This window comes from Nicotiana sylvestris, chromosome 12 (assembly GCF_000393655.2).
Source record: "Nicotiana sylvestris chromosome 12, ASM39365v2, whole genome shotgun sequence".
NCBI classification, from domain to species: Eukaryota; Viridiplantae; Streptophyta; class Magnoliopsida; order Solanales; family Solanaceae; genus Nicotiana; species Nicotiana sylvestris.
Genome location: NC_091068.1, coordinates 45673183 through 45694921, shown reverse-complemented (window position 1 = coordinate 45694921; position 21739 = coordinate 45673183). Strand labels below are relative to the sequence as shown.

At 40.2% G+C, this 21739-nt stretch overlaps 1 protein-coding gene across 1 annotated transcript; it reads left to right on the top strand.

Moving 5' to 3' along the window:
- Window positions 1–837: 837 nt before the first annotated feature.
- On the top strand, window positions 838–7193 carry LOC104239982 (uncharacterized). Its single transcript, XM_070163629.1, has 2 exons — window positions 838–1302; window positions 7050–7193. Exons 1-2 carry the CDS (start codon window positions 838–840, stop codon window positions 7191–7193), a joined length of 609 nt encoding a protein of 202 aa, XP_070019730.1.
- Window positions 7194–21739: the final 14546 nt, after the last annotated feature.

Sequence of the window (21739 nt, the reverse complement as noted above, 5' to 3'; positions counted from 1 at the left end):
AAGGATGTTATGAGTCTGTTGGGTAGATTGAACTACATCAGCCGATTCATTTCCTAGTTGACATCCACATGTGAACCCATATTCAAATTGCTGAAGAAAGATGCAGCAGTCAAGTGGACAGATGAATGTCAATGAGCTTTTGATAAAATCAAGGAATATCTGTCGAATCCGCCAGTCTTGGTCCCACCTGAGCCAGGGAGGCCTTTGTTCTTGTACCTAACAGTCTTGGAAAATTCTTTCGGTTGCGTCCTTGGGCAACACGATGTGACCGTAAAGAGAGAGCAGGTTATTTACTATCTGAGCAAGAAATTCACCAGTTATGAAGCCAAGTACACTTTGTTGTAAAGGACCTGCTGTGCTTTGACTTGGGTCGCTCAGAAGCTGAGGCATTATTTGCAAGCCTACACCACTTACCTCATAACCAGGTTGGATCCTTTAAAATACATATTCCAGAAGCCAATGCCCACTGGGAGGCTAGCAAAGTGGCAGATCCTGCTTACGGGATTTGACATAGTATATGTCACTCGCACGACAATTAAATCCCAGGCGTTAGCAGATCATTTGTCTGAAAATCCGGTCGATAATGAATACCAACCTTTGAATACTTGCTTCCCGGATGAAGAGGTAAACTCAGTTGAGGCAATATCCGAAGACATCAATGTTTGGAAAATGTTCTTTGATGGAGCGATAAATGCAAAGGTGTTGGAATTGGGGAAATCTTGATCTCGCCCACCGGTCAGCATTACCCAGCCACAACTAGGCTTCGATTTTTCTGCACAAATAACACTGCCGAGTACGAAGCTTGCATTATGGGCATGAACATGGCAATCGACCAAGATGTTGATTATCCAACAAGCTCAAGGAGAATGGGACACCCGAGACGTCAAGATTATTTCTTATAGGCAACATGTGGAAGAACTTGGCAAACGATTCAAGTCAATAGAGTTCAGGTACATTCCTCGCTGCCACAATGAACTAGCTGATGCACTTGCCACTTTAGCCTCAATGCTGCCGTACCCAGGCAATGCCTACGTTGATCCATTAGAAATCCAAATTGGGGAAAGGCATGGTTATTGTAATACAATTGAAACAACACCAAATACCCAACCATGGTATCATGACATCAAAAGGTTTTTGAAAACGCAAGAATATCCCGAGCAAGCCAGTGGAGACCAGAAGAGAACCATTAGGTGGCACGCGAGTGGTTTCTTTTTGAGTGGTGAGGTCTTGTACAAGAGAACTCTGGACATCAACTTGTTGAGATGTGTTGACGCGGAAGAGGCTGGAAGAATCATGCATGAGGTACACGCAGGAGTATGCGGACCCCACATGAACGGGCATGTCTTAGCAAATAAAATCCTTCGAGCGGGCTATTACTGGATGAACATGGAAAAGGACTGTTTCAGCTTTGTCCGGAAGTGTCATCAGTGTCAGGTGCACGGTGATTTGATTCATGCACCTCCCACAGAACTGCATCCCATGTCAGCACCTTGGCCATTTGTTGCTTAGGGTATGGACATCATTGGGCCAATCGAGTCGGAAGCCTCAAATGGGCACAGATTCATACTAGTTGCCATTGACTACTTCACGAAATGGGTTGAAGCCATCACTCTCAAATCCGTCACTAAGAAAGCTATGGTGGATTTCGTGCACTCCCATCTTATCTGCCATTTTGGCATTCCTGCAACTATTATCACAGACAATGTTGCAAACTTGAATAGTCATTTGATGGGAGAGATATGCGAACAATTCAAGATAACGCACTGGAACTCTACTCCTTATCGGCCCAAAGCCAATGGTGTCGTCGAAGCAGCAAACAAAAACATCAAAAAGATTTTGAGAAAGATGATTCAAAGTTCCAGGCAGTGGCATGAAAAGTTACCTTTTGCATTGTTGGGATATCGCACTACTGTGCGCACATCAATTGGAGCCACCCCGTATCTTTTGGTTTATGGCACTGAAGCCGTAATACCCGCGGAGGTTGAAATCCCCTCTCTCCAGATCATCGTTGAAGCTGAAATTGAAGACAGTGAGTGGGTTAAAACCCGGCTGGAACAGTTAACCTTGATCGATGAAAAGCGAATGGCTGTGGTCTGCCACAGGCAGTTGTACCAACAAAGAATGGCACGTGCCTGCAACAAGAAAGTGCAGCTTAGAAATTTCGAAGTAGGGCAGCTCATTTTAAGGCGCATCCTTCCCCGTCACTAGGAAGCAAAAGGAAAATTTGCTCCTAATTGGAAGGGCCCATACATCATCAGAAAGATATTTCCAAAAGGGGCATTGTATCTGGGCGATATCGAAGGGAATAATCCCGAAGCAACTGTAAATGCGGATGCAGTCAAAAGGTATTATGTTTAGCTTTTCTGCAGTGACAACTTTGTCCAATTGGGATGACGAAGGCTTTCAATCTCGCTACCCAAAAACTCCCCACCCTTTGCAAACCCATTTGAGCCGGTTACTCTTCTTTGATTACCCTCTTGGGAACCGTAAAGTGTTAAAAAAAAGGGCAAGCAAAAAGCAAAAGCAAAAACAACAAAACAAATGTTTCCCTGAACTACGTTCGACTTGATTCCAAAAGGATACGTAGGCAGCCTCTCCCTGAGGTTCAGTCACACCAAAACAAAAATCCAATTTTCCCCAAAAGTGAAACTGGGGTAGATGTTATAATGGTTCGGCAATGAGCCTACCTGAATGGTTACAAAGTTGTAATTTTATCCAGATTCTTTTTACCCAAACCTTGTTCAAGTCCTTCTGATCAATCAGCAGAGGTGTCGAAATTAGAAAACACAACTGTTTGGATCCGATGCAATCAAACGAGAGAAATAAAATGAGAGAGTCTTATTGGTGAAAACCCACACGGGCGCCATGAGGCGATGGCAAGCAGAGAAATGAAAAATGAGAGAGTCATGTTAGTGAAAACTCATAAAGAGCACTATAAGGAGATGGTGAGAAGAGAAAAGAGAGGTCGATTGGCGAAAACCTGCAAAGGGCGCCGTTGATCGAAAAGAAGAAATCCCTCACCACCATTGGTATTGAAAGAGTCCTGGCAAGGTTTCTTGGTTTAAAAACACGGGTCGCAATGGGTATGTGAGAATTTGGATAGTTATGCGGATCAGGCATCCAGTCCAAGAAGCATGTCATGTCTATTGAAGTCTGCATGCACCCCAAATAAGTCCGTCCTTCCTCCTTGAAAGGGACACTTCTCTCTAAATTCATTTTCTTGCCTTTTGCTTACTTTTCCTTGAATCCCTTTCGGTCTAGCTCTATTTTCGAAACTAATACAAAGAAAAGGTGGCAAGATTGGCTTTATAGGGTCCTGCCTAACAGAAGCTAAAGAAAAGTACCCAGCCTCAGCGGGTGCATCAAGTCGATCCCGACTGGCCATGATGGCTGATGCTTTGAAATCAAATTTATTGAAAAGGAAAAGAAAGCCAAAGGAAAAAGCCTAAAGGCGGAATAAAGTGAAAGGGTCGAAGCCCCACGTGGGTAAGCCGTCATGAAATCTTAAAAGCTAAGTCCCTTGGTTTGAAAGATAGATCAATCTTCAGAAAACCACTAAGCAGTAGAGGTTCTTAACAAAGGTTCGGGCCGAGATCGAGTGATTGAGACAATCAAGGACATAAAAATCGATCGCCATTTCAAACTAACAATTGATCTTTGTTTGAAAAAAAATTGAAACAGGTGCAATCTAGAGCAACCGCGCAAAAAGTAGGTGCAGCTAAAAAGGAAAAGATGCGCAAAATCTAGAAACAGCTTTGCAGCAAATAATCAATCCAAAAACGGAAGTTTCCTCCAAGTTCTTTCTTGCATTTTATTAAAAAAGGAAATGAAAATGAAAAAAAAAAAAGAAAAAGAAGAAAATCTAAACAAAATGATAGCTTAGATTCCCAACCTCAATCTGTTACTCTTTTGCCAACATTAGGGCTCTAATCCCTGAGTTGAGCTTTTTAGACATAGGGCCTCCATTCCCTAGTCGCCTTTTTGCCAACATTAGGGCTCCAATCCCTGAGTTGAGCCTTTTAGACATAGGGCCTCCATTCCCTAGTCGCCTTTTTGCCAACATTAGGGCTCCAATCCCTGAGTTGAGCCTTTTTAGACATAGGGCCTCCATTCCCTAGTCGCCTTTTGCCAACATTAGGGCTCCAATCCCTGAGTTGAGCCTTTTTAGACATAGGGCCTCCATTCCCTAGTCGCCTTTTGCCAACATTAGGGCTCCAATCCCTGAGTTGAGCCTTTTTAGACATAGGGCCTCCATTCCCTAGTCGCCTTTTGCCAACATTAGGGCTCCAATCCCTGAGTTGAGCCTTTTTAGACATAGGGCCTCCATTCCCTAGTCGCCTTTTGCCAACATTAGGGCTCCAATCCCTGAGTTGAGCCTTTTTAGACATAGGGCCTCCATTCCCTAGTCGCCTTTTGCCAACATTAGGGCTCCAATCCCTGAGTTGAGCCTTTTTAGACATAGGGCCTCCATTCCCTAGTCGCCTTTTGCCAACATTAGGGCTCCAATCCCTGAGTTGAGCCTTTTTAGACATAGGGCCTCCATTCCCTAGTCGCCTTTTGCCAACATTAGGGCTCCAATCCCTGAGTTGAGCCTTTTTAGACATAGGGCCTCCATTCCCTAGTCGCCTTTTGCCAACATTAGGGCTCCAATCCCTGAGTTGAGCCTTTTTAGACATAGGGCCTCCATTCCCTAGTCGCCTTTTGCCAACATTAGGGCTCCAATCCCTGAGTTGAGCCTTTTTAGACATAGGGCCTCCATTCCCTAGTCGCCTTTTGCCAACATTAGGGCTCCAATCCCTGAGTTGAGCCTTTTTAGACATAGGGCCTCCATTCCCTAGTCGCCTTTTGCCAACATTAGGGCTCCAATCCCTGAGTTGAGCCTTTTTAGACATAGGGCCTCCATTCCCTAGTCGCCTTTTGCCAACATTAGGGCTCCAATCCCTGAGTTGAGCCTTTTTAGACATAGGGCCTCCATTCCCTAGTCGCCTTTTGCCAACATTAGGGCTCCAATCCCTGAGTTGAGCCTTTTTAGACATAGGGCCTCCATTCCCTAGTCGCCTTTTGCCAACATTAGGGCTCCAATCCCTGAGTTGAGCCTTTTTAGACATAGGGCCTCCATTCCCTAGTCGCCTTTTGCCAACATTAGGGCTCCAATCCCTGAGTTGAGCCTTTTTAGACATAGGGCCTCCATTCCCTAGTCAATTAGTAAATTAGTTGTTTTATAAGATATGAAAATCACAAAAATAGTTCATTTTGCATTTTAACTCTTTAATTTTGAATTTTATAGTTTTTCTTTAAATTTAGGATTTAATTAATTATTGTAAATACTATGATGAGTGATTAATCTAATTGGGTAGGTTAATTTGATTTTAAAAATTAATTTAGGTTTTATTTTAATTTGAAAAGAAAAAGGATTTGAAATTGAAATAGAAAAAGAAAAGAATTTCAATAAGAAGTCTGTTTGGGCCATTTTTATTTAAAATTCCCCAGGCCCAAACGATTATGCCTTATTACCCGTCCAAACCCCCAAAACCGGCCCAGAACCAGTCCATAACCCGGCTCCCATTTCCCTTTAAACAAAAATGACACCGTTTAGTCAAGATAGATCTGAGTTGTCGAGGTTAATCGATCTAACGACTCAGAAGTGAGGGACACCCGGTATATAACTGTCCAAACAGCCCCCCTACCCCCGTCTCGTCTCTCATCTCACCCTCTCCAACCAGACCGGAACCCTAGTAGCCTCCCTTGAAATCCCACCGCTACTGGTGGCGGCGCCACCACCAACCGCCCTAAAATTAACACCCCACAATCTCCTCCATCTCCACATCCCCAAACAACTCCTCTCAAATCCTCCCAGAACTGCTAAAATTTCAGATCAAAGATCGAAACCCTAGCACCACCCTTGTTCTCTCTGGTGGTGGCTCTACCTCTGTTCGACCCCAAATCTCACCCATGCAAACACCAGCCTTCCCTCATCCCCAATCCACCACTATTTCTCTTTAAATCCTCACCAAATCGGCTTGTTTTTGAATGTGGAAACAAAAGAAAAAAAATTCGTCAAGCTTTCCAATTTCTTTGAATGATAGGGCTTGAAATGGGTATTAATTGTTTGTTTTCATTGAGAACATACAGTTAATACCTGTTTTGAGTTAAATCAGAGTTGTTCGAAGGTTCATCAGTTCTGGTTCGAGCGATTTTAAAGGTATTTCCTTCATCCTTCCTCCTTCGTCTTCTTCATTTGTTTTGCTATTAAATTCCTCTTCTCCTGTTTCTATTCCACTTCTGTTCCTTCTTTTGTTTTTGTTTTTGTTTTTCTTTTGTTCTGTTTTTCTGTTACACAGTAGTAATTTCGCATAACAGTAGTTTTTAAGTTAATTCGTTAAAATGATTTCGTTTTGTTTTCATAAGTTAGTATTAAAATTTGTTGATTAGTCTGTTGGTGGTGTATTTTAGAATTGAGTTTGTCATGTTTTATTTGCTCTGTTTTCTTTGTTTTATTTCGTTTTCTGGATTTCAAAAGAAAGAGGTTTCAATTCTTCTCTTGGGAAATTCACCCTTGCCCAGTGAGTCCACACGAGCCTTGAAACCAGAAGGCCCAAGAAAGAGTTAATCTGGGTCTATTCAGACCCATTGATTCGGGTCAATTGGCCCAGATTTCTGTTTGGCATGAAGAAGTAAAAACAGGGCAATCTAGGGGTAATTAGGGTAATGTAGTTAGAGAATCTCTCAAATATCAGCTTAGGAAGCTTCCTAGAAAGCTGAAAATAGGCTAACTTGATTACCAAGTCAGTAAATGAAGGACTAAGTAGCAAAGAGAAAAATTGAAAAAGGACTAAAATAAGAAAACTGAACCCTTAAGAATGCCCTAGTAACTTGCCTATAAAGGCATAGTTACTTGGGGTTCCAGGGAGATTTTTTTAGATTTTAGAAAGCTAAGAAACTCAGAAAAAGAAAACGGCTAAAAATTGAAGAAAAATCACTGTTTCATTTAAACTCTTTGGTGTTTTCTTGAGTTCTTACTCCCTGAAAAGCTTTTTTGGTTCATATAGTTCAAAAATGAATTGAATTGGGTTTTGAGGTTTGGTTTTGAAGCTTACTTTGGTATTTTCTCGAGTGAGGCTGTATCTACTGCTTCATATTCCTTCTGGTTTAAGCTGATTCTGCTGATTCTACTTGCTGTTGTTGCCTGCTGATATCTCATTCTCTTGTGGCTTTTGTTTGTTCAATATTCAGGTACACACTCCTGAAACTCGCAGTGTGAGGTCTAAATTGGAGACTTGGAAATGAAAAATGGAACCCTTGATGTCTGAATATTAGAATTTTACTTTCTAGTAGTTTTATTTCTTGTTTCTTTGTATTTTGCTATTCTTTAGTGATATGTGTTTAGTTGAGGATTTTGACTTAATTTTGTTGAAGTGAGAATGATTCTGAACATGCTAGACACTATGTTAAAGTGTGTAAAGGATTCAATACTTGGACCATACTTTTCTTTATGTAAATTTAGTAACAAAAAGACTGTGTCGAATAATATTCTTGCTTTTCTTAGTATTCCTTTTCTTCACAAAGTGGTTCTGATATGTGAGTTGAGTTTAACTAGAAAGTGGTAGAGGTTTGAAACGTTTATACAACTTGTTCAGGTGTAGAAATCAAGGAACGAGCATAATTATTTGGCCTTTGTGGTTTGCAATAGTTGTAAATTTTATGGTTTATTTATTTAACATCTGATTTTTTTTTAAACGAAAATGGTTTAAAAGAGTCCAATTAGTTTAGTCAGTTCTCTGATGCACAACAAATCATTAATTTAGTTTGATGGCTTTGCAATGTCAAATTCATAAGGATAATGATACCTAAAATCTTTTGTTTTTATCTCTCAAATCTGATGGATTCTGCTGTTGTATGGGTTCGATGTGGATCCCCAGAATATTCAGCTTGAGTGTTGTGGAGACTCGATGCTGAGTCTCTCACTCAAAAGTAGCAGGTTTACGAGTTTGAGCTCATTCTTGGGCTCAAGTGGGATATTCCCTTCGAAATGGGATTTGATTTATTTTCCTTCTATTGGGTCGTTCGTCTGTTTGAACGCTGGGTCAACCCCTTTTGCCCAATTATGGTCCTTTTCCAATAAGCCTTTATTTAATTTGAGAAACATTCCTTTGCTTTTAAGTGTTTAATTAAGCCCATTAAATAATTGGGAGGTGAGCTATAGTAGATAAGACATAGTTTATGGTCCTCCGAGCTTTTAGTTTGAATACCCTTTAAAAATGGAATTGAGGTGCGCCGCGCCGAATAGAATCTCAAATGTGTGGCCCTCATTTAACTATTTCTTTTAAAAAAATACTTAGAATTCGAGGTGTGTCATTTAGTAAATTACCATGTCCCTCGCAAAGTTAACAACGCGTAGTTGCTTTAGGTGCGTTATTTTAATAATATTACTCTCCTAAACTCGGGTGTGCATTTCATGTGACCCAAATCCGAATCTCAACAACGTTAAATAAAAATGTGTCGAGGACCACGGGTACATTTCATGTGGCGTGGTTCAAGGCGTGTTTTAAATAACGTTGAATCTTCCTAAAAATAATTTAAAAGCGGTTAATAATTTAAAATTATACCATAGGTTAAAACATGTATTAAAATAAGATAATAGGCCAATTATAATAGTTTAAGAGACCGTGCTAGAACCACGGAATCCGGGGGTGCCTAACACCTTCCCTCAGGTTAACAGAATTCCTTATTCAGAATTTCTGGTTCGCAGACTTCAAAAGGAAAATCGAGTTTTCCTCGATTTGGGATTAAAAATAAACTGGTGACTTGGGACACCAATTAAAATATTTCAAGTGGCGACTCTAATAAATAAATAATCTCATTTCGAATAGTGTCAATTAAATTGGAAAAACTCCCTATATATACCTTCGGGTGTGTAAAAAGGAGGTGACAGGACTTGTGCGAACTCATTTGAAATCTTAGCCTATTATGATTTTTTTCCAATTTGACTTAGGCTTAGGCCTTTCCTTGGGCCCCAAATTACTTACCACAAGATTTGTACACTTATTTACCAAATTCAATTGATATCCACCATGTTAATAGCACATAAAATATTATAATAAGCCTACGTGGCACCATGAAATCCTAGGTTACTTAGTGAAATTTTCCGGGGCCTTACATTCCCCCCCCCCCCTAGAATCATTCGTCCTCGAATGAGGGGTAGAGTCCGCCCTAAATGCTTAACTTAATATATCTCCTTTCTAACCTACCTCAAGTCCTTAAGTTTTGACTAACTCCCAAATTTTCAAAAATTTCGGCAGAGTCTCCTTTGTAACTAGGACTATCCATCTACCAGAGAACCACCAAAAACCATCCTAAAATTACATTCACAACTCGATAAAGCACTACAATGTACATATAAATAACACGAACCTCAGCATTGCAAGCACTGGATTATCACGATGATACATGGATATGGATTGCACATTTTTAAATCATAACACCTAGATGGTACCTTTCAAATCAAAACTAACTGCTATACAATCAAGAGAAAATATTTTATTTCCACAACATTCTCGGCCTTCAATGTGGCCTCTTATACCTACAAACTTCGCCAGAACACATTCACTGAAGCAATCACGACCCCCAAACTTACTTGACAAGGATGACAAGTAGACACTCTTCATAGGCCAACTATCCATTACCTCCACCTTCAGTAATTTACACTGGAATGATGCACAAGGGATTTCCAACTACATTCTTAGACATAGACATATGAAAACACAGAATACATAGAGACCAACGATGGGGAAATATCATACTCATAGCATGGCCTAATGTGAACTACACTTATGCAACCTTCATTATCAACTCACATAACATCTTCATGGGAAAATATTGGGAACAACCTGTTCGCCCTCCTAAATTCTAAATCTTTACGCGAACACTCACACTAAACCTTTGATGACATTCAACGATTACACTAAGATGTGCTATCCTGAACTGACCATAAAAACTACCTATCGAATATATGTGATCACATGGGGATGCTCCCTCTTTGACATGTTTGAATATTCGATACCCAATATATTTACTTCAATGAGGAGCAACAAAGATCAAGATCCGGCTGAAATCATTTAGGAACCCATTAATGCGCTGAGTAGAGTATTTCACGAGGTTATATGCTAAGAGACACAAAGATTACTTACTAACAATACTAACATGGTTAATCATTGTGACGACATCAATTATTAGAAAATTAAGGCATAGGGATAACTCGCACATTGGTAATAGGAACAATTAGGGAGGAATATTCAAGTACATGACTCAGTCATTTCCTAGAGTGTAGAGAAAATCAATTTATCAAAAATGAGAATACTCTGGCACCTTGAATGAGATATGGGATTCAAAATATATGAAGTTTAATTACACTCCTGACGTTAGCTGACACAAAGAATCTATGCCATAAGCCCATGAGGATGAAAAGGAAGTTAAACATTTATGAGATTATTATAATTCAAATAGCTTAGCCCTCCCTGACAATTGACCCTATATGAGAGAACTAAAGATACGACAACTTGTCTTCCAAATCAATATGCTCATGATATGTGCAAAAATCTGAAGGCATCTAATCTCAACCTTTCACGAGTAAAACCACATAGCTAGGACATCTGAATGTTGGGACGAAATCATGTATTGGTTAGAGGGGTTCTAATAGTTAACACGATGCTCTGGGGAGAAGACAAATAACACTCCTATCCAGCCAAGAAGGTGAAATACCAAGGGTAGAAAAACTCCCCGCACATGACAATGACATAGTCAATGATTCTAGAAGTCGAGGGTGTTAAAGACAACCAAACTCAATGAGATAGTGCAAAATAATCATAGAAGGTTTGCAGATGTTCATGATGAATTCTCCATGGGTTTTGACTTGAGAAAGGAAGTGTCATAGTGACACATAGAAGGGCATGTTCTCTCATGGATATCGTTCAAGTGTTGGGAAACTAGCACAATGAATTCACTAACTATGGAATACAATTAACACGTTGTGGAGGTATAAAGAGAAAATAATCATTTGTTATGAGCTACATGCTTCTGCTATATTAACTCTCAGACTACAATACAAGACCACATCATGGGCGACTACAATACTAGAAACCAAGTGAGCTACTTGCTACGGGATGTCCCAAGTGGACACGAAAGTTATACCACGATGGCGACACCTGATCTTCCTATGATGGAGATGTGAGGATCTTAATTTTCAGAGAGGCTTTATGCGCACGGTGACCATTTCAATTGACATGCACTCCTATGATATGTGCTAAGATATGCTCTTATGTTACTAGACAGTGAGAAGGTTTCATGATGATACTCATAAGAGAGTAGAGTGACTGTTCAAACCATAGAAGCCATATATACCAGTGAGAAAAAGAGTGACTCGAGAAGGATCGCAACACTGGGATGCTTTTCATGGAGCTCGACACCACATAGGTAAACTTTACGACGGTGCATGCATAGGCACAAGGGAGTAGATGTTGTTCATTTAAATAAAAAGTTTCTATAAGAAATTCATCAGGAATTGTCCCTTGTTGAGAATTTAGGAAAAGCAAGTGGGAAGTATCAATAGTGTTATAACTCAATTCAGGAACATAATTATAGAGCTCAATTCCATAGGAGGCTGTAAGTAAGAGAACTGTGATCGGGAGATTTTGTGATAATATGTCTCATTCAAAGAGCAGTTGCATGCAATGTTTTGTGATTCAGATTCTTGTTAAGGCCATATCTATGTACGCTCCCCATACAGGTGTACGTATATAATAAGGAAAAGTATGTGGAGTTCAGAATGACATACTAATGGGTCACTTACTTGGTGACTCTAGATTGGCGGGGCAGTGCCTTAACTGATGCACCCTGACCCCACATCTATAACATACATTGGTAACATACTGATATACTACATGATCTGGTGGTGCAGTGACACTAATAGGAACAAGGGTACTCCCCTTAGCAATAAGTTCTACCAATCCCTCCATGGCTCAACACATTCTCCTAACAAGTCCTTGGGCAATCCACTCGGATTCAATGGTGGGATCAATCCCTCCTTACATGCTTCAAATTCGTGGATTATGGTATGAGGATTACCAATCTTGAGAATAAGACTTAGAGAGGAAATCAGCTCCCTATCATGAGATATATCACACGATCTAGAGTATCAAAGAAGGGTGAAATTCCTGAATGTCCAAATAGCCTCCAACTTATAGATGTGGTCGACAACACTCCGATAAGAAGGACTCTACTAGACACGGCTCCGAGACATCCTAGGACACTTTAAAACCTTAGGCTCTGATACCAAGTGTGTCATGCCCCAAAATTCGAGGAGCGCGACCGGGGCTCAACCGAGTAAACCCAACTGAGCAAGCCTGTTAGGTTTCATTCTACCCAAACCAACTCATGATTAAATAGGAGACGGACTCCATTAATCAGATTTAGTAAGTATTTCATTAACAACTTCCATTTCATTTCCATTAGCAACTTAAATCATAATTGTCAAAATATTACAAGTTTTATAAATCTTTGCCAAACATCAATACTTCTACTTTAATTCCAACACCCAACACTACCCACAACCTGTCTACGGAGCCTCTAAACACAACTGAAGAGTAATGTAATATAGAAATGCCGGTAACAAGACTCCGGCTATACCTCAAATACAACGTACAACATAAATAGATGAAATAGGACCCCGAAACGAAGTGGGGCTCACCAAGTCAATTGGAAGGATGATGCGACACTAGCTGCGACCAACACTGCCTGCTATAGAAACACCTACATCCATTAAAAGACGTAGCTCCCCCAGCAAAAGGGATGTTAGTGCCTTTGAATAGCACTAGTAGGTATAACTAAACACCATCTTAATAGAAAGAACTACCATAAAAGAACAAAGAAATCTTAAACACCATTTCAAGAGAAAGAACTACCATACATGAACAAAGAAATCATAAGTATTCAACCAAAGCTTTAAAAATCACTACATCATCAAATACAAATAAGGGATCACATAGCTTTCACACAATTTTCATAACTTTAGTTTGGGGCATTCCATATTGTTGCATCATTATCCACATTACCACCGCTTCCTTGAGCGGAGTCCGATCACGGCCCGATCGGCTAAGCCGTCTCCCCGAGACGTTACCATCATTTCACTCTCACTTTCCACTTTCAATTATCAATACATTACCACCATGTGTGTATAACACGGCGTCCGATCACAGCCCGATCGGCTAAGCCGTCTTACAAGATGTTACCTCAATCACAATTTCATTTCAATCTTTACTTCACATATATCAATTCATAGGCACTTAGGGCCACAATTATCATATCATACTTGGCACAAGGCCACATTTCATAACTCAATCTCTTCTTTCCCCATTTCACATCATTTCCACATCAATATCAATTTCAACAACAATCCATTCAATTCAAGATGTCAAGTACACATGAGAGGAATCATGAATCATGGGCATATACAATATTTCAGAAATCATACACCTCAAGTTTATTAACACTGGAACTTTAAACACAACGGATTCTTCCAAAAGGAGGGGATACACCAACCCGCAATAAAAACACACATCAAAGGCATAAGCAAGCAATTATACCAATTGTTCTTGAATTACTCTTTTCCAATCATGACAATATACAATTTCATCATCAAAGTATGTAACAACTCGGATCATATTGGATGTACTCACAAGGCAAAACATTATCTCGAACAACCACTTATGGCTAAATTGTGTACAAAGCCTTTAGGGCACTTTATTATTGAAGGCATTTACGGAAAACAAAGTCGAGGCTCATTTCATAATCTATTTCATATTTTCTCATGTCATAGGCATCACCAGGTACAATTATAATTCAAGTTCTCGGTACATTGGTCACACTCTATTTCCTAAATTCATTTGATTACTTCAAACATCTTTACACATAGAGGATTTCACATAGTTTGGCATAACAATTTCAATTTAAACTTGACTTGAAATCTAGGCATTTTAGCAAATAAATCATGTTCTCCACACATCTTCCATTTACAAGAATAGCACTTAAACACATAAAGAAGTACCTACCACATACATTTTCACAACAATAATTCGCTTAACATAACAAAAACAAGTACTGCATCAATCACGTTTCGAACTTACAACATTTACACGGCACCATGGAAGCTCAATTTCTAAGAGACGGGATTTTAGCCATACATACCTTGTTTAAGCTTTCCTTAAGTTACTACGACGTTCCGGAAATTCTAGCAATCTCAATCTACTTTGAGACATAACAAAATTGAACACAAATTAGGAAGGTATTCATGGTTTTAGCTCGTTTGAGCATTTTATCAAATACTAGTTGTGCATCTTGATTTCAAATCTCTTTTACAAGCTTTCCTTCATTTCCCAACCCAATCTTTACTTATTTATGTTCAACAATCTTTCCACAAACCTAATTTGTACATGCATGTATACATAACAGTATTACACCCAAGAATCATACCTCAATACCCCATCTTGTACCCCAAACACGAAATTACAGTCTAATGTATAGAATCTTACCTCTTAGATGAAGAACTTGTGATTGGGTTCTTTGATTCTTGAAAATTGATGCAAGATTAGATGGTTGAATGTTGGGTTCCTCCTTCTCTCTCTAAAATGCTCTCAACTCTCTCTAAAATTAGTAGAAAATGACCCCAAATGAAGACCCAAAAACTATATATTAAAATAGGGTCGGGTTAAAAAAATAGGAAGATTTACCCTCCGAATACGGGTCTACGGTCGCATAATGGACTGCAGAATGGGTATGTTGGCCGCAAACGCATCGAAAAACTCGGTGCCCAAAACCGGGCTACACTGGTCAAGTTTGCGACCAGATTTGCGATCGCATATCGAGTATGCGGACCGCATAATGGTTTTTGCGATCGCATATCTGACACAGGATCGCATTATTCCAGCCTTTGGTAATTTGATCATAACTCTGTGTAGGAATGTCCAAATGACAAACGGTTTGAAGCGTTGGAAACTAGACTCGAAGACCTTTCATATGATAGGTTGTTCATCATATAATACCTTATACATATTTTGATATGCTCGTTCAAAATAGGGACTTGTGCGAACTCATTTGAAATCTTAGCCTATTATGAATATTTTCCAATTTGACTTAGGCTTAGGCCTTTCCTTGGGCCCCAAATTACGTACCACAAAACTTGTACACTTATTTACCAAATTCAATTGATGTCCACCATGTTAATAGCACATAAAATATTATAATAAGCCTACGTGGCACCACGAAATCCTAGGTTACTTGGCGAAATTTTCTGGGGCCTTACACGTACAATGTCAGGCCCTCGTCCTCATAATCATAAATCAGTGTATCACTGCTGTGGCGTGCAGCCCGACCCAAAAGTATCCTCACAACACAGGCCTTCGGCCTTACTCAATCAGATATCTCTAAAAGCCACTCGGGCATAGTAAAATATGATGCTCAGTCCAAAATATCATTTAAAGTATTAAAACAGAGGAAACATGGCTGAGTTATAAAAACAGAATAATGTAGCATGACTAAGTACAGATATAAAATCAAAATAGTGAGGAAATATGGCATTCCCCTAAGGGTCCAAATAGTTGGCACGAGGCCCAAATATGGCATTCAGCCTAAAACATGATGATAGCAAACAGTTTTCAATCAAATACGTGGTAAAATAGTCATTCGGGGTGGACTAAGTCTCGATCCCCAATAGTGTATGACCCCACGCTCGTCATCTAGCGTGTGCGTCACCTCAACATAGCACAACGATGTGTAATCCGGGGTTTCATACCCTCAGGACAATATTTAAACTCATTACTCACCTCAATCCGGTCCAAACTCCAGCCCGCAATGCCTTTTCCCCTCGAATCGGCCTCCACTCGCGTCGAATCTATCCAAAATCAGAATCACGACGTCAAAATATGCTAAAGGAGCAAAGCCCATGCGAAAATAATTAATTTACAACATAAATCCCGAAATTAACCAAAACCCGACCCCTAGGCCCACATCTCAGAATTCGATAAAATTTACATCAATAGATTCATTATCTCCCCACGAGTTCATACATATCAAAAGTCCCAAAGTTTGACCACAAATGGCCCCTCAAATCCTCAAGTCAAGGTCTTCAATACCAAGCCCTAGTTTCCCAATTTTTAACCCTTAATCTCCATTAATTTCTTGCCAAATCAGTGAAATAATGCTATAGGATCGATTATTAGGTTCAAAAATCTTACCTCCAGACGTTATCCCTTGAATCTCTCTTCAAAATCTCCCAAAAAAGCTCTAAAACCAACTTGAAATTGTGAAGAACAACTCTAAAATCGTGAAGGAATTCTTTTATACCTTCTGGCCCAGGCATTTCGCACTGGCGGACCATATCTCGCTCCTGCGCAATTGCTTCTACGGTCTGAGCACCGCTTCTGCGGTCATCACTTAAGTGGCCATTTACGCATCTGCGATGCAATTGCCCGCACCTGCGCAATCGCAGGTGCGCTCCCTTACCGCTTCTGCGGTTCCAGGTGATCCTCCTCTTGGCCACATCTGCATCTCCTTCCATGCTTCTGTAAGCCCGCACTTGCGGTCCCCTAGCCACAGGTGCGGTTATGACAACAGACTTAGCTACAACTGCTGCATCCAACTTCCAAACTTTCTGCTAGCCATCCGAAATTACCCCGAGGCCCCCGGGACCTCAACCAAAAGCACCAACAAGCCATATACTACTATTCAAACTTATACCAATCTTCAAAACACCTCTAACAACATCGAATCAACCAAAACACATCGGATTCAAGCCTAAAGTTCCCAAAATCTTCCGAATTACACTTTTGATCAAAAGGTCTACCAAATCACGTCCGAATAACCTGAAATTTTGCACACACCTCCCAAATGACACAATGTACCTACTACAACTTCCGGAATTCAATTTCGACCCCTATATCAAAATCTCACCTATCAACCAGAAAATGCCAAAATTCCAATTTCGCCAATTCAAGCCAAAATCTACTCCGGACCTCCAAAACGCATTCCGATCACGCTCTTAAGTCTCAAATCAATCTCCCGAAGCTATCCGACCCATCGGAACACACATCCGAGCCCTCTAACACATAAGTCAACATCCGATTGACTTTTCCAACTTAAGCTTTCTCAAAAGAGACTAAGTGTCTCAAACCTCATCAAAACCTCTCTGAACCCGAGCAAACTAACCCGATAACACAAAAATACAGTTGAACAAGGCAATAAGAAGCAGAAATGGGGAAATAGAGTGGTAACTCATGAAACGACCGGCTGGGTCGTTACAGGTTGTTTACTGAATCTACTCTCTTCAGAACTAATTTCAAAAACTGTTCTTAGTATTCTTCTAAAACTGGTATATTTCAGAAAATCTTCTTTTTCACTCCTAAAAGTCATCTCCACACTATTTTTCACTAAGTATTTCAAAACTATGTCAAGCACTCTCACTCTCTCTTAGATCATTAGGTTCTGCCCCTCCAGTGTGTGTTCTGTCTTGGAATCCCCTGAGATTCCTTTGAACTCTGGCACACTGGGCTTGGCCTTTCCATACTGCACATAACCAGTCCCTATTTTGAGAAGGTCTTGGTGTGAGCACTGCCTAGGATCCTTGAGGTCCTTAGGGAACTCTAACACACATGGACATTCATTGGCTATGAGGTTCTTGGCATTTGAGACTACCATTGAAGGCCTGGTACTCCTAGGATTATTTTGGGCCTGCATCAGGCTCCTGATACTCTAATTTATATTTCATTTATGTAATTTATGCAATCATGGTCTGTAATAATTCTTTGTGAACAGATATTGCGGCAAATAGTGAAAAGGGAGGGTAGTTATATGATTCTGTGGGATAAAACTGGGTAGAAATCATGTTTTCTAGGCTTTGTCATACGATGACTTGCTGTAGAAATCATGTTTCTAGGTTGTGCTACATGTTTACCTGCTATAGAAATCATGTTTAGATCTGTGTGATGCACTAGATACCATGTTTAGGATTGATATGTTTGTTTGCATTAAATCATGCTAAATCTGTGCATTAGATATCCTGTTTTAGAGCACTCACGTTTACTACTTTGCATACTAGAAACATGAGGTAGATCATAACTCTATTTTTGATTTTGTATAATTCGTGATCATTTAAAATCCTGTCGCTAGATTATTAAAATTGCTTAATATACAACCTTCTCCATGTGCATTAGAGATCCTATTTTTAGGACTATACGTGCATTTGCTTCATGTCGCTCAAATAAAACAGGTTAAAATAGTTTCACACATAGGTATCATGTTCCAGTAGCAATCTGTATAAAATCACATGTTCACTTAGATCAGCATGCCTATAGGTTGAAACAACTTCAAATTGATTAAACGTCCCCTGTAACTATGATTGCATATAGCCCCATGCCTAGGCAAACCTTAGGTGATTAATGTCCTTGTAAAAACTGAGAAACTATGCCCTGATTATTTATAAACTGATCAGGTTTAACAGGTTTTTTAAAATCAGTAGGCAAACTTATTAAGGTTCTGCCACTTCGTTTAAGAACAATGTTGCACGTTCTGTGTTTTCATGCTAACCTAGATACCCTATTCTAGGATTTCTCTGAAATTACCTAAACATATGTGTTTGAGACGTGCTGCTTATTTGTCTATGTATATGTGGAGGTAAACATGAGCCTTCTATCTGCTTCCTATTTAATAGTCCTATGTGTTATTTGTTGTCGCCTAGATTTTTGCCCTTTTAAACACCTTAGGATTGTCTAGAACTGCCTAAATCTAGAGGTCATAAACTCCTTCAGGACCGCAAGGAAGGGACGGTAACAACATGCTTAGAGTTCGTTAATCAAATTTGCTTATATAACCACTAAGGGGAGGGTAATGGGTAGTAAAAGGATATGATGACCTGTGTGCTAATGTCACGTGTAGCCCTTTTAGTTGAGGAGGATTACCGGGCATTGTACAGATTGATCCTATAGGATAAACAACTTAGGACCTCCCTTATCCCTTTTACATATGTGTACTCAAACCTTCTAAACTTCCTTGGTTTATGTATGCTCGGACTGTTTAAACCTCCTTAATTTACGCTTATCTTTCTTGATTGTATATGCGTTTAGACTGTGTAAACTACCTTTATTTGCAAGTATGTGCTGAGACCGCTTACTTGTTAAATGACTAATTCACATAGTTTAAGTTCGGTCGGGACCCACCATTGTGGACCGCGAGGGGTGCCTCAAGGTTATTTCGAGTCCTTACCTTAATCTCTGGTAATGCAAACTGGTTAATTGAGTTAATTGCTCTTGGTGCCTTAACGCACCTTGATCCGTTAGGTGGCGACTCTTTAATTACCCAATTCCCAAAAGGAAACGAGTTGTTCCCCATGAATTTCGAAACCCGGACTCTGCAAAGGAAAAAGGGGGCGTGGCAGTATGGTGACTCTGCTGGGGACAATTTTAGGCTCTTACCATAACGAACTTATTATTATGAATTAGTCTTAAGCATGCCTTATCCCGTGCACCCTTCCCCTTTACTTGGATTTACATACTTATTTTCAAGCATTTATGATTTCCTTTACTTCCCGAAACTGACTTGTCTCTTTATTTTCTTTTTCCGTAACTGTTTTTCAATTATTTAAATGCTGCATTTATCATTTTTTTTACGTGCAAATACTTGAAAACATGCTATGTATTGTTGCATAAATCATTCTTAACATCATATTCCACTCGTGCGTAATCAATACTACAACAATGCTTGATGAGTGTTTGTGCTCTTCCCATATATCACCCTTTTAAATTCGAAAAGGCATATTTGCGGTAAAACTAGTTGATCAATGGTGCGTTCGATGGTTCCATGCCTTTCCCCCTTAAGGTGTCCGCTTGAGAGTCCTAGTCTAGACCTCTATAGCAACCTTACTCTGATTAATTGTACATGCGTCATGGTCAAACCTAGCCGGGTTAATATGTTGTCCTCATAATAACCCTTTAATACAAAACTCGTCCAAAAGTCCCTTGGGTTTTCCATAATCCCAACGGACGCTACCACGATTGTGTACATTAATTTTAGAGAAATAAGTTCCAAAATGTTAATCCTTATTGTATAAATAGATGAACCTGGAGGGGGGAGGGCCTAACCATCTTTTGTTTTGCACAAAATGAGGCACGAAGTCCCCAGATTCGGTATGGTTGGTAGCATACCTCCACTTTTGCTAGATTGGTGGAGGGATCTTCCCTCAAGTGACCAAAATCATGAGAAACGAGTCTTAGGAAATTTGCCTTCACTGTTGGATCTTCAGCCAAGCAAAATGTTGATCTAGGCGGCCACTATGTTTTGGGACAAGGAAAGGCTCGTGTTCCGTTTTGGGGACATAGAAATGACTCCTCTTCTAGAAGATATAGGAGGATTTGATGGGTTGCCTTGGGATAGCCCTGGTCTGTTAGCACCCAAAAATCGCACTACTAGAGGGTTCCTTAAGATGATGGGGCTGAATAAAAATGATGATTTGGAGTGCCTGAAGAATTTCTACATACCTTTTGACTTCCTCTGTGAAAGATACGGTCACATCAGCTTTTACCGTATTTTTGATGATGAGTTCTCAATCACTTTCATGGGTTGGGTTCATCGTACGGTCTTCGTGTTCATTGTGTGTTTCTTGGGCATGCTGGTATTCCCAATCCAAGTGGATAGAATCCATACCAGGCTGGCCATGGTGGCCAAAACTTTGATGGACGGGATCGAGGGACATACATATACTATTGTCCCTATGATCATTGCGGATATGTACCGGGCCTTGGAACGCTGTTAGAAGGGGTCTAGATTCTTTGAGGGTTGCAATTTGTTGTTACATGTTTGGCTGTTGGAGCATCTTCAAAGGGGTCAATACCGCCAAGAGTTTCCACGAAGGTCGTGGAATGACCACATAGCCTTCCATCACCCTAAGAGAATGACTTACATTCTGGACATGTTTGCTCAACCTAAGGATGCTATAGGATGGGTGCAGTTCTTCAATAAGTTGACTGAGGACCAGGTTCAATGGATGTTCGAGTGGTTCCCCACCGACGAGTTCATCATCAGATCCAGAGACGTCCCATATTTGGTGTTGATTGGGTTAAAGGGGATATACCCTTGTGCTCCCCTCAGGGTTATGAGATAGGCAGGCAGGAGAAAGGTCATACCATGGGTCGCTAAAATAAGTCATTTCATAGCTGACTTCTAGGGCGACGCCATCCCATATAAGAATGAAGCACAACATATGTGGACGTTGAAGATTATTGTGGGGAAGGATACTATCGAGCCGGACCGATATAATGTGGGCCATTCATACTTTTACCTCTTATAGTTGGATGATAATCTATCAGGAGTCTTTGAGCCAAGGGTTGGTCTAGGAAATAGGGTCATAGATGAGTTTGCCCAAGCAAAGGTGAAGTATAACAAGCTGCGCAAAAGAGTTCGAGAGTCTCAAGCTGAGCATATAGAGCAGTATAAGGCCGACATGGAAATGATTAATGAGTGAAAAGAGAGAGATGTTAAATCCAGCGAAAGGCTAGAATATCTGGAGTACAATTTAATGGAATTAAAATGAAAATAAGAAAGAGAGTCACCGACTGCGAGAACGCTGAGGGAAACGAATGAGGGAATTGGGCAAGGGCATTCTTATTGCTAAACCTGCGCGATTTGGGAGAGTTGATCGACA

Coding starts and splice junctions, on each gene's coding strand:
- LOC104239982 (XM_070163629.1), top strand. CDS start 838: ATGTTGATTATCCAACAAGCTCAAGGAGAATGGGACACCCGAGACGTC. Junction 1,303..7,049: donor CTGGAAGAATCATGCATGAG/GTACACGCAGGA, acceptor TGGTTCATATAG/TTCAAAAATGAATTGAATTG.